Here is a 13,828-nt window from a genome sequence, read left to right on the forward strand (position 1 = left end):
GCTCTTAACCACTGAGCCATCTCTCCAGCCCCTTCTTCCCACTCTTGACTGCCACCTGCCACCCCTAGAATGGACCCAAGTGTACAGCAGATGCTCAGTGCATGTTCATTGGATGTATGGATGAGTGGACGCAGTCGGGAAGACTCAGGCACCAGGGAGCTTAGGTTGACATGGCCTCAGCCACCATGGACAGGACTCGAAAGCGCAGTTTCGGGCCTGCCCCAGGTCCTGGCAGGGGAGGGACTGCTCTGGACTCTGCATTGACCATGGTGCTGAGAGTCAAGGCAGGCCTGGTGTGTGGCCCCAGCGCTCCTCAGCCTTGGCTTACAGGGCAGTGATGAGCAGGTGACCTTCAGACTGCAGAGCCTTGGCCAGAGCATTCTGCCCCCACAAACACCTCCCTGCCACTCCCTGTTTGTCCATGTGGTTCTAAGCAGGTAGCTCCCAACTGCCCTCATGACCAGCAGGAATCATCTCACCTCAAGACTCAGAAGAGCATGCTGTAGGGGCAAATGGGACTCCGGGCTTCTCTCTTTCCCCTGTTCAGCCCCAAGGCCCTGGCCAGTAGAGTCTAGGCACTGGTCCTTCTATCCCTAATGTCAGCCTCTGCCCTCTGAGGAGGCTCTGGGAGAGCAGATAACCATAGAAGAATGCCCTGTGGTTAACTGAGATGTGGTCATTTCTCTCAACTACTGAATGCTCACCTCAGGCTCCCATGATCCTCCAGGGCTTAGAGATAAGAGACCTCAGGGACAGAGGCCTTCTGTGCCTAGAAGCCCACCCCAGCCCAGCACTAGGGCACACTCCCCACCTGGCTTTCTCCCTGTCACATCAGCTGCCATCTTCTCCTCCAGGGAAATCTAAGGCTGGGCACAGGTGTGGATGGGAGGGTGCTAGCTTGAGCCCCAGTCTCTCCCACCTCCCCTCTATTGTCTCTTTCTCCTTCCCTTCAGGCTGGATGAGGCAGTGCCATCACTCAGAAGTGGAAAAACCAAGGCTGGGACTGTAGCTCCAATGGTAGGGTGCTTGCTTAGCATGCACAAGGCCCTGGGCTCAATCCCCAGCATAAACCAGGCATGGTAGTACAGGCCTGTACTGTAATCCCAGCACTTGGGAAGTGGAGGCAGAAGAGGCAGAAGTTCAAGGTCATCTTTGGCTACATGGTAAACTGGAGGCCATCCTGGGCCACATGAGACCCTGTGCCAGGTTATTTTTAAGTGGGAAAGCCTACCTACAGCACCCCTGAGCCTGAGCCTCGGCAGCCATGGCCCATGCACACAATCATGGCACATGGCTGGTCCTGTTCCACCATAACCTCCCAGCACCTCCAGACCTCAGCAGAGGCATCCCACCCTACTGCCCCACACTCCATGGCCAATGATAGGTCACCAAGACATCTGGGAAACAGTTCCCACAGTCTCCTGCCCGGCTCACCCTGGTAACAATAGTCATACTCAGTCGGCTGAGCACAGGGTGACATTCTGCAGCTTCCTTGTTTACCCCCTGGCACGGAGCACCCTTGGATCAGGTCCTGCCATACAGCTTCTGGACCAGCTTTCTGACTCTCATCTCTCTGGTGACCTTTTCCTGACCTGTTTTAACTCAGACTGACTGCAGCTTCCAGGGCTGAAGAAGCCCAGAGTGAACAGTACCACGAGGCCTGGAAACAGAAGGCTGGGATAACCTTGGAGGACAGATGTCCTCCTACTGTCCTAGACCTGATGGGAGAGGACAGGAGGGACTCTTGAGACACAGTAACAGAAGCAGGCCTTTCTGACCCAAGGGAAACTCTGACGATGGGAGATTTGGCCTCAGGGAGGGGCCAGGCCAGGCCTTGAGCTCACTGTGATCTGCCTATGAGCAGAGATTTCGTAAGGTCAGACCTGTGACCCTCGAGCATGCCTGTGACTCAAGAGTCACACCAGGGTGAACATGACCAGAGCACGTTACCAACAGGTCTAAAAATTACACATGTGGAGTTAGAAAATGGCTCAGTATGTACTTTTTTCACAAATGTAAAGACCTGAGTTCAATCCCCAGAACCCTTGTGAAAAGCTGAGGGTAGTGGCAGAAACAGGGGGCTCCCTGGGCAGTCAGTCTAGCCTAATCTGTGATCCCCAAGTCCCAGTGAGAGATCCTACTAACAAAAAAAAAAAAAAAAAAAACCACCAAGGTGGGTGGTACCTGAGAACTTAATTAACATTTTCTGGTCTCCATGCACACTCATGCACATGTGCCCATACATGCACAGACACAAATACAAAAACAACTAACTAATCCAGACATGATGGCACACTGCCATAATCCCAGCACTTGGGAGGCTGGGGCAGGAAGATTGTCATAAAGTCAGCCATGCTGAATTCCTGATACTGTGACTTTTGTCTTCAGTCAGTCCCCTGGACATTGCCCAAGGTGGTAGTGGCTCTCTCCAGAGAGCTCCTCATGTACCTGCTGGCAGATCCGCACAGGTGGGCTCCTGAGGCAGGGTGCCAGGCAGCCATGGTCTGAGTCAGGGTGTCAGGTGACTGCGTTGCTGACGCGCTTGCTCTCCCTACAGTCATCCAGTTCGGCTTTGTCACCCTCTTTGTTGCCTCCTTCCCTCTGGCCCCGCTGTTCGCCCTGCTAAACAACATCATCGAGATCCGCCTGGATGCCAAAAAGTTTGTCACTGAGCTACGGAGGCCCGTAGCCATCAGAGCCAAAGACATTGGTAAGTGAGCTGCGAGACGGGTTCAGCACACGAGGGCAGGAAACTGCTGCTCTCAAGAAACCAGTGGGGTCCAGGCCACTGTTCCCTACAAGGGCTTCCCCAATGCCTTCCCACGTCATGAAAAATCTTGAGTCTGGCCAACTGGTCCTCAAATCTCCAAGATGTGTCAGCAACCAGTGACATGTGGGACTCGTTTGTCAGCTCTCTGACTGTCTACTATTAGAGGTCTCCTGTCAGTGTTATGATATGACATTGTCATCCACCAAGTTCATGCCCCAGAACAGCACAACCGAGTAACAAAAAGAAAATCACAAAAAAACCCCGAGAGTCATGTTTTAAGTAAGTCTGTAATGGCTCTTCCGGAGTGCGTCAGACACACTTGAGGTGATGTTTTTCCTCCATGCTTATTCTCCACACCCCGCCCCGCAGTGCTGGGGTTGCTCCAGAGCTAAGAGATAGACCAGTGGGGCCAGAACATTAGCTTCTCATCCAGTGCCTCCTGCCTCCTGTCAGCACTCCAGTCAGCACTCGGTGCTCATGGGAAGAGGGTAGTTGGGGTTGGAGAGAGCGGGCAGCAGTTCCTGCGACTCTTGCAGAGGACCTGAGTTCAGTGCCTAACCCTCATGGTGTCATGTTGGGCAGCTCGCAACTGCCTGTAGCTTAAACACCAGAGGATCCAGTGCCTTATTCTGGCTTGCAAGGGCACACACACACACACACACACACACACACACACACACACACACACGGGCACACACACACGGGCACACACACACACAAATAAATGAATAAAAAATAAAACCTTGAATGAAATGTTTTTGAAAAGAGAGGGTGCCAAGGAAGTGCAGTTGTGTTATTGGATGACTTGTCCAAGAAGTTCAAGGCCAGGATGAAACTCAGCACGGGGCTGTGAACCGGGAGTCTCTTGGCTATGTGTCACACATGGAGAACAGGGGGATGAGGAGTGGTATTCACAGGGCTACAGTAGCCATGGCCTCAGAGGCAGTTAAGGAGAGACACTGGGTGTAGCGGGAAGAGTAGAGGACATGGGAAACGGAGTTGACAGAGCTCCAGGTCCAGGCAAACCTCAACCAGAGCCAGCAAGGACAGTGTCCCTCTTATCCTAAAGTGGGACCCACTGTCCTCTAATCCATCCCCTCTTGAACACAGTCTTAGTGAGAAGGACATCTCTGTGCTGATGCTTGGAATAAGCGAATATTGAATCACATGAAGGAAGCTATTGGTCACCTACCCTTATAGATGATATTCCCCAGTGATAGGGGATATTTGGGTTGGGTTCTGTGACCCAAACAGGAGTTAGTAAGATTATAAGGGGTGACATTGGGTTGTTTGTTTTTGTTTGATTTTGTTTTGTTTGTTTGTTTTTGTTTTTTTGATACGGGGTTTTTCTGTGTAGCCCTGGCTTTCCTGGAACTCACCTTGTAGACCAGACTGGCCTCAAACTCAGAGATCCACTTGCTTTAGCCTCCCCAGTGCTGGAATTAAAGGTGTGTGCCACCATGCCCTGCAGCATTGGCTTTTCTAAGACCCTCCCCAGCCCTCTAGATATCCAGGTCATTCCATGGGGAATTTTTGGGTAGTACCATCCACCCCTATGGCAACCCTCAGATTGCACCACCTATTCCATATTCTCTCCTGCTTTTGTTAGTGTCTCTGCCCGGCTGGGTGCTCTTTGGGCCATCGCTTGGCTTCTGGTAGCCTGGCCAGCTCCTGCTATGGATGGCCAAAGCCTGACCAGCTCCTGCCATGGATGACCACATCCTCCAGCCTTCTAGCTGCCTCTGAGAAGGTGGCTCAGGCTTTTCTATCACCTCGTGGTCTTTTACAGTGAGCTAGATGAGGTTGCCATGGTAAAAGCTAAGCACATCAACTATGGTGACTTCATCTGTGTGGTTCTATAGCCTAACTCACATCTGTGCTACAATGCCTGTGTATACGTACACACACACACACACACACACACACACACACACACACACACACACACACACACAGCCTGAGAGTGGCCAGGAAACATGGGTGCTGGATGAGGAAGAGGTCAGAGCCAGGACTCATGTATGAGGTCGTTGTGCTGTGCTTGGACACTGTGGCTTCCTGATGCCACCTCCTACTCAGGCAACTAAGACAATGGAAACAGACACCCAAGTAGGCCTCCCCAGGTTCTGCCCACAGATTTAAAAGCATTGAAAGTCCCTGGACAAACTGACCCTTCCAGCCCCCCAGTGTCCCCTATTCTGCCCCACTGTGATCATGGGGTAAGCCACACCCAGGTTTGGCCAGGCTGGTGATCCCAGGGGTACAAGAGACCTTCAGGAGCTCTTGGCTTGTCACAGCTTTGGGACACAAGGATCCTCAGTGGAAGGCCAAATCCAGGCATGTTTCCCTTTTGCTTTTACAAATGTAAAAGCTGTTTCCCAGAGGGCTGATGGAGAATGACCCCCGGACCGTGTCTGGACTGTGTCTGAGCCGTAGGATGGACACCCCACATCCTACTCTAAGACAGCCCAGAAATGTATCCGGTGCAAACTTCTGGAACTTTCCACCTGTTGGGCCCTTGGAGGAACCTCAGAGGAAGCCAGGCAAAGTCTAGGTCCCATTGCCCAGAAAACCAGAGTCCTCCATCTCCTAAATGAGCAGAGGGTCAACTTTGAAAACCCTGTACTGAATGCTGGAGGCCCAAAGGGAACTTGGGTAATTTTTTAGAGACCCTAAAGTTCACTGTCCCGTTGCTGGAAAAGAAGAAAAGCGGATGGCCATACTATCGCCCTTTGGGTTCTCACAAATGCCCCAGGGGAATCTCAGTGGGTAGGTCACTGTCTGGTGAATTTTGCTTCTGGACCGAGGCTGGCTAGCCCTAGAGGGTGTCCTCTAAAAACTTGCAAACCCACCAGGGTGAACAGGGTACTGTGGGTGGCCTCCCAGCTCTTGCTGTCATCCCTGCCCCCATGGGACTCCCGGCGTGTCCTCTGAAGCCTCGCTGCTCCCGGCTCCTTGCTTTTTCCCAGGCCTCACGGATCAGTGGCTGCTTCCTGGTTCCTGCCCATTTGGTTGGAGGCGTGATCCGCCTTTCACATGCTTGTTTGTGGCCTCCAGAGCTGTCACCTTTTGCTCAAAGGGGCTTTTGTCTTCCTCTTCTGATCCGTGCAGGGCCTCTGGGCCAGCGTTCCCAGGGGACAGGAGACCCAGTGGCGCCAGTGGCCTGCACCCCCACAGACCCCTGCTAGGGACAGCTGTGCTCCTGACTGCAGGAGCCTTTGTCACATGGCCTCTGAGGTGGAAGTCTCTGTCGGGGGCCTACCGTGTGTGTGTGGAGGACCCCAGAATCCAGGTCTTCGGGTGGTAAGGACTCCCTGCTCTGTACTGCACGAAGTGAGAAGCCCTAGTCACTGGCCTCAGCCCTGAGTGAGTGGGTGCCATGTCTTCATGGAGCACCTGGCTTGCCCAGCATGCTTCTTTGTCAAGCTATTGGAAATGGGGTTTAGAGTTCTCTGGAGCGGTGGAGGAAGAGGAAGAAGGAGAAAAAGAAGGACCACACGAGATGGTGCACACCTGTAATCCCAGCACTCAGGAGGGGGAAGCAAGAGGATTAGAAGTTCAAGGTCACTCAGGGTTCCTCATCTCAAGTTCAAGGTAGCCTGGGCTACGTGAAATCCTATCTCCAAAAATAATAAATAAAGTAAAAATAGGCTTTAGCCGGTTGTTCTGGCACATGTTTTTGAACCCAACAGGAAACAGAGGCAAGTGGACCTGTGTGAGTCCCAGGCCAGCTAAGGCTACACAGTGACACCCTGTCTAAGAAAATCTAATAAAGAGAAGGGAGGGGAAAGTTCTTCCCCCCGCCCCCCAGTATGACTGGAGTTCTGAGACCGAAGTACACGGCAAAATTATCAGTCACCCAGCAATCCTGTTCCTGGTTTATGCCCTGGGAAACTGAAAACACATGTTCAAATAAAAACATGTCTGTAGATGGGGCATAGTCATGCTTGTAAATCCGAGCACTGAGGAGGCTGAGGCAGGAGGATTGCTGCATGTTTGAGGTCAGCCTAGGCTACATAATGAGTTCCAGGCCAGACTTTGGGCTATAGAATAAGACCTTGTCTCAAAAATAAATCTGTTTACTAAATTAATAAGTAAAATAAGCTTCGGCGTGAGCTTTGCCAGTTGTGGTGAAAGGGCAGTGGTGAACGTGGACTGAGATGAGGTAAGTCGGAGGCCGCCCTGAGACCCACCGGTGTTTGACTAGGGGTCTGGCCCAGGTCGAGTGCTTGCCTGCCGTGCACAAAGCCCTGGGTTTGGTCTCCAGCACCACATAACTCAGACACAGTGGCACCCACCTGTAATCCTAACACCTGGGAGGTAGGAGGAGGAAGATCAGGAGTTCAAAACCATCCTTGGCTCATAGTGAATTTGAAGCTAGCTTGGGCCACATGAGACCCTGTCTCCAAAAAAAGAAAAAAGAAAGAAAGAAAAGAAGAGAGGAGAGAGAGAGAGAGAGAAAGCAAAGAGCTAAAGCTTCAAGAAGTGTCTGGTGGCTACAAGAGGTGGCATCGCGGACTCCTCTGCATGTAGGGAACAGGTGTGGTCAGATGATCTGCAGAGGATGCTGCCATCAGCCACAGGATCTCTATCAGAAGCCTGTCTTACTCAGTGGGTTCAGGAGATGGAACTCTGCTCATCAAGCTTGGACAGGGGAGCTTTTAACTGCTGGACCCTCTCACCGGTCTCAACCATTCCCGGGAGTCTGCCCTTTGTATCCTCTGCTCTGGTTTTATCTGAAAAGACTGCATGCATTTGTGCAGCCAGTGAACAAACACCTAATAGGTAAATGCAGCGAGGCTCTGGAGACACAATGATGCATGAACCACAGCCTGCGCTGAGTCTACAGAAGAGTTCTGAGCTCCTGAAACACGACCCACGAGCCCAGGCGTGAAGGGTTTCCACCAGTGAGTGATCTATGTTTGCAATGACCTCACAAGGACACCCTTCCCTCCTAGTGCCCTTGCTGGCCCCCTCATGCCTGTGCAGTTTTTGGCATGCAGGATCTACCTGTCTGCCTACCACTTCTGCTAGCAGGAAGCTAGCCAGAACCACCATCACAGGAAGCACCAGGTAGATGTGCGTGAACATCTCATCGGAGTAGACTGTCACTCACTAGGGGCAGGAAGGTGGGATGGCTCTTTCTGAGACTTCCCACCTGGTGGCTATGCATGGGTGTCTCATTGCCATGATGGAAGCTGTTTTATTCTGGAATTGTCGCTGGCTAGGGCAGGAGGACTCATCTAATGCATGCACATTGCTATAGCTTTGGCCGCTGGTCAAACTACGTCACAGATCCTGGGAAGCCAGGGCTGAACACCTGCTGGCCTCATGGGCCACCAGTGTGAAGCTCAAAAATGAGAGTTTGAAAGCTGCCTACTACTTCTAGATGGAGTCGGGGGTGGAGGGGAGGGGGGCGACGCAGCATGAGGTACCTGGCCATCCACCACACCTGGAACAAAACACCTGCCATTGTTTCCCCAAGGGTGGAGACGGTAGGATCCACCCAGGGTGACTTCTGAGAAGCCATAGACCTGGCTCAGGACGGGGAGCCAGAATGGACAGGACACACTCTTGGCCTAATGGAATGCAATTCAGGACAGGACCCCTAGACACACTCCCAGCCTCATGGGTGAGGTTGGGGCTGGGGGACACAGTGCATGGGACTCCCTGCAGGAATCTCAGCCTGGAGGCCCTCGCTAAGCACCTCACCTCCTTCCTGGGTCTTGTTCCTTCTCCTTTCCACTGGAGAATGGCTGAGAAGCAAGGTCCCACCACACTGGGGTAAGCCTTCTGCCCATCTGGGATCACAGCAGTAGAAGCCAGGTCATATCCAAGCATGATGGTTGGCTTGAACGCTGCTGAGCATCACCCCCAAGGCAAGATCCCAGCCTCACCAGCCAGGATGCTCTAGCCAGAGCTGCACTGGGGTGTAGGAAAGGGATCTTCTTGCACTAAGCACATCTAGACAGGTTCACAGGGAGGGTGCAGGGCCCCTAGGGAATGTCTAAGCCTTGGAACTCATAGACAACCCAGAAGGTAACACAGCAACACAGTACAGCCAGGGCATTGGCATTCCCTGGGCTCCTTCCGTGCCTTTTCCAGCATTGCTGGGGATGGCCCTCTAGCTGCCCCAGTTCCTGCAATGTTGGGCCCACCCAGGCCCTGCCTGGGTGTCAGAAACCGTACATCAGTTCACAGGAGTTCCCATCTGCTTCTCCCCTAGGCATCTGGTATAACATTCTTAGAGGCGTCGGGAAGCTGGCTGTCATCATTAATGTAAGTGACGGGAGTGGGAATCCTGGCTGGGCAGTGAGGCCACCGGGGCTGTTGGGATGTCTCTCTTTAGAAACTTCCCTTGAGGACTAGGGCTGTGGCTCAGGAGGTGGAGTGCTAGTCTAGCATGCATGAGGCCTGAGTTTCATCCCCAGCATTGAATAAACCAGGTATGGTGGAGCACACATGTGCTTCCAGCTCTTACGGACGGGGAGGCAGAAGGATCTGAAGTTCAAGGCCGCACTCATCCTCATAGAGAGTTCAAGACCAGCCTGGGCTACATAAGACACTGTCTCCAAACAAACAAAAAACCTGTTTGTAACACCTGAAAAGGGAGAGACAAAGGTATCGCCCGTTCTCTATCAAGCCTGGTGTCACACTTCCTTCCCAGCTCATGACCATGTCTTCCCAGCACATGGTATGGCCCCTACTAGCTTTTCCTGGTCAATGGTGGCATAGCTCTTGGCCACTGTGGTCTCCACAGGCTCCATATTACTGCAGCGAAACCCAAAGCTGGCTCAGAGGCCCAGAAACCACACGTGGGCCTGTAGCACCCACGGCATCGTCCCTGTAGCCTTCTGCCTTTCGTCCGCTGACTGAGCCCCGTCTGCAGACACTGCACATGGGAAGCAGGGTAGCTCCCAGAACAGTCGCAGGCCCAGGGTGTCCGGTGCAGGGACACCTGGGATCCAGTTCCCACTGGGCATAGGGGTGACAGTCAAGCCACCAGGAGCTTCCAGACTCCATTCTGTCCTTGCCTCCTGCCAAGTGCCCGCATCTCCAAATGAGGCCTTGAGGCCCCTTGTTAAAGGAACTGACAAGGGCTGAAATAGCTGAAGCTCCATGCCTGACCCCAGGGGTGCAAAATTAGGGTCCAGAATGAGGTGGCCCCGAGTATAGCCTGTGTGAAATGTGTGAAGCCTGGGCACACACAGGACATCTCATGAGGACAGCAGCGACAATGTCAGATGCTCCCAGAATATTCTAAACCTGCTAGGTTCTTGCCACATACCAAGCCGTTACCCTGTACACAGCTGTGGAGGTACAGCCCCGCAAGCCCCATGTTATAGATAGCTAAGGCACAGAAAGGAAGGGTGACACACCCAAGGCCACACAGCCATCAGAGGCCCCTGCTTGAATGCTGCCATAGAGATAGGCAGGAACTTTACAGTTTGCAGATTCCTTCTCAGGGCTCTTGAATTTCTCTGGCAAGCCCAGGAGGTTAGGTCTGTGCTCAGTGGGTGTGGTCAACTTGTTGAACAAGAACAGGATAGCACAGAGAGGTTGTGCGCTTCTCCCAGAGCCACACAGCCTGAGCAAGGCACCCTACTATCCCTACTGTCCCTACTTAAGGACCACTGCCACAGCCCTCCGGACTCCTGCAAGCTGCAGAGAGGACAGGGACGTCCTAACCCTTTGTTCACCCATGCAATCCTGCCCCGCCCTGCCCTGCCTCTCCCCGGATCCTCACTCACATTCACCCCTTTTCCCTGGCAGGCCTTTGTGATCTCGTTCACGTCTGACTTCATCCCTCGCCTGGTGTACCTCTACATGTACAGTCAGAACGGGACCATGCACGGCTTTGTCAACCACACCCTCTCCTCCTTCAATGTCAGCGACTTCCAGAATGGCACAGCACCCAATGACCCCCTGGACCTGGGCTATGAGGTTCAGATCTGCAGGTACTGCTTGCATGTCTCCTCCTGAAGAGAGGTCCTTGCAGAGGCAGCTGGGAGAAGCCAGGCTGCTGCTTCAGGTGCAGGGCTCAAGGACTACTTACATGCAGTTTGTTAAATGACAGCGGGGGTGGCACATGTCTATATAATCCCACACTTGGAGCCTGCGGCAGGGGGATTGCTACCATGCCTCAAATGTAGTCTACTGGGAGGTGGAAACAAAAGATCAGAAGTTCAAGGCCATCTTCAGCTACATACTGAGATTGAGGCCAGCCTGTGCTATTAGATCTTGTCTCAAAAAAAAAAAAAAAAAGCATAACATGAGCCAGAGAGGTGGCTTAGCAGTTAAGGACACTTGTTCTTGTGTTTGATTCCCAGCACCCACAAGTGGTTCACAACCATCTATAACTCCAGTTACAGGGGACCTGAAGCCCTCTTCTGGCCTCCATTGGCACCATGAATGTGGTGCACAGACATACACATATGCAGGCAAAACATTCATATACTTAAAACAAGTAAAAATCTTTTTTAAAAATTAAAAAACAGAAAACCAAAAAAAAATGTATGTGTATATATTGTGTATTTGGACACACACACACACACACACACACACACACACACGCACGCACGCACGCACGCACTGCATGCACGCAAGCACGTATGATGTCATACATGGTGGTGCATACCTATCATCCAAGCATTCAAGAGGCTGAGGCAAGGCTGGACTACCCCAAACACTTTCCTGTTTTGTTTGTTGTTGTGTGGGTTTGTTTGTTTGTTTGTTTACTTTTTTCTTCTGTGATAGGGTTTCTCTGTGTAGCCCTGGCTGTCCTGGAACTAACTCACTGTGTAGTCCAGGTGGCCCCAAACTCACAGAGACCCTCCTGCCTCTGTCTTCCAAGTCTAAGTCTGGGCGGCAGGACCTAAAGCCAGACAGCTGGGATTAAAGGTACGCACTGCCCAGCTGAGGCCCTGTCTTTAATAATAGATCAAATGTGGGGGACGGGCAGGAAGGGGCAGAGAGCCGTTCACTGTTTCTGGGGCTCTGGTTATACACATAATCTATTCCCTAGAAGCCAACCTGGTGCTCATGCTCTGGAATGGATGTGGGTTATCCGTGAAGATTCCCATGCGGGAAGCTCCTCCTCAGGGTGGCTGGCAGAGGAAAGGTGCCTTTAAGAGGCGGGGTCTGACACTGTTACCCTGGGAGATGGAAGCAGGAGGATCAGTTTTAGGCTGTGTATTGAGTTTGAGGCAACCTAGGCTAATGAGACCCTGACTCAAATAAATAAATAAATAAATAAATAAGTTTATATATTTATAAATGTATTGTATTTGTTATACATGATATGTTTATATATGAATAAATAATATACTTATTTATTTATTTATTCAAGTAGCAGGAGGCTACTACAAGGAAAAAGAAAGAGGAAAGAAAGGGAACAAAGGAGGTGGAGCCTGGGAGGGCAGGTGTTGAGAGGAGACAGCCCAGCCTGACTTCCATGTCTGAAAGCACTCTCTCTGCACACAACCTGGGACAGAAATGCCTCAGCCCAGGGGACCCTCCCGTGTTGAAAACACAAGTCACCTCAGAAGCTTGCTGCTTCTACCAACTTCCCCTGCTTAGTAGCTCTGCAGAGTACCCCGCTTGCCCCTGCAGGGTCTCGGGACTGCCCAGTCTGGAGAGGGAGGCTCAGACCACCTCTTGCTAGCCCAAGTGGATTTTCTGAGTGTCGGTGGCTTTTGCTCCCTGTAGATCTTTCGTGGAGCTGTCGGCTGGGGCCCTGTGTGTGCGCCAGCAGTGGTGTTGGTCACTCCTGGGAAAAGCAATGATGCTCCCTGGAGTGGGTGAGGACTCCTGTATTAGGGAACAAAGTCGGGGACAGAGATATCTGCCACTGGGGTCAAGGTGCGCAGCTCAGGGAGCTGCCTCAACGCCCAATCTCCCATGGGGCAGCCGGGCTGCAGGACACCCTGGTATTGTTGAAAGCACCCCCACCCAGGGCACCATCAGGCGCTACAGAGTTCAGGGACATTGAAGTCTAGAGGGAAAGTCACTAAGAGAAAACAGAGAAATCACTCTTGTTTTTCTGCACACTCCTGGCAGAGCGGCAGATGGTGCTGAGGGCAAGCGGCAGGCTGGAGCACAGGGAGGACACAGGCAGGGGCTTCTAGGCCAAACCAGAGAAGCAGAGCTCCGAGAACACAGGGCTTAGACCCCATCTATGCTCCTGCTGCTTTGGGCCCGTGCCCTGATCCCCAGCTCCAGTTCCAGCCAGACTTCCTACCACCTGGACCACCATCCTGTGCCTCAGCCACCTTGAGATCCCCCCATGCACCAGACGCACCCACCACAGCCACCTCCAAAGCTGGAGCCCAGCTCAGCCCCGAGTGTGGCAAGAGCAGCGGCTAGGATCTAAGAATATTCCTGCGGGCTCCTGTTATTCCTGTGCTGAAGCAGGCATGGCCCAGGTCAGCCCCATCCACTCTGAGAGACCACATTCTCTTCTCCCCACGGGGGCTGGAAGAGGGCTGACCAGTAAAGCTGAGTACGGAAAGAGAATGACTCTTCTAGGGGTCAGTATGGCTGGCGAGTCATGGGTGGGCTTCAGGGAGGCATAGGAGTTTTCCGGGTAACCCAGGGTTTGGAGGGAAAAGGCCGAACAGAAACGTGTGGTAACACCAGGGGCACAGGCTGTTCACCCCAACAGAATGGCTGATCAACCTCTGCTCAGCAGCTGCCGCTGTTCCCAGCCAGTCCCATCTGGGGAGCTGGTAGTTCCATGGCAAACAGGCCCTAGAGACTCCTGTCCAGCTCCCTCCAAGAACAAAAGGCTCCATCTGCTGTGTTTTCGTCTAAGTGTCCTCTGGGATGGAGTCGGGCACTCACAGATGCTTGTGACATAAACAAGTGAGGGAATGTTCAGACTGAGGACCAGAGGGGCCAAGCAAGGGCTCGGGGATGCACAGCAAGTTGATAGTAAATGTGAGCTGAGCATCAGGGTTGTGCTTCTGGGGCCAGGTGCCTTCTGGTGTCCTCTTCCTGGGCTTCAGCCATTGGTGACCAGTCTGTGACATACCAGACCCTACCCCTGACTTTGGGAATTGT

The 13,828-nt window shown here is 52.6% G+C and overlaps 1 protein-coding gene across 9 annotated transcripts in view; it reads left to right on the top strand.

Annotated features, from left to right (window-relative positions):
* Nucleotides 1-13,828, top strand: part of Ano1 (anoctamin 1) — a 169,288-nt gene that overhangs the window by 149,615 nt on the left and 5,845 nt on the right. For all 9 annotated transcript variants that reach the window (XM_037208683.1, XM_028871423.2, XM_037208673.1 and 6 more), the window contains 3 exons: nucleotides 2,558-2,710; nucleotides 8,994-9,046; nucleotides 10,541-10,725. In XM_037208683.1, coding sequence (XP_037064578.1) covers nucleotides 2,558-2,710; nucleotides 8,994-9,046; nucleotides 10,541-10,725 — 391 coding nt within the window. The remainder of the gene's footprint in view (nucleotides 1-2,557; nucleotides 2,711-8,993; nucleotides 9,047-10,540; nucleotides 10,726-13,828) is intronic.

Source organism: Peromyscus leucopus, chromosome 1 (assembly GCF_004664715.2).
Source record: "Peromyscus leucopus breed LL Stock chromosome 1, UCI_PerLeu_2.1, whole genome shotgun sequence".
Lineage (NCBI taxonomy): Eukaryota > Metazoa > Chordata > Mammalia > Rodentia > Cricetidae > Peromyscus > Peromyscus leucopus.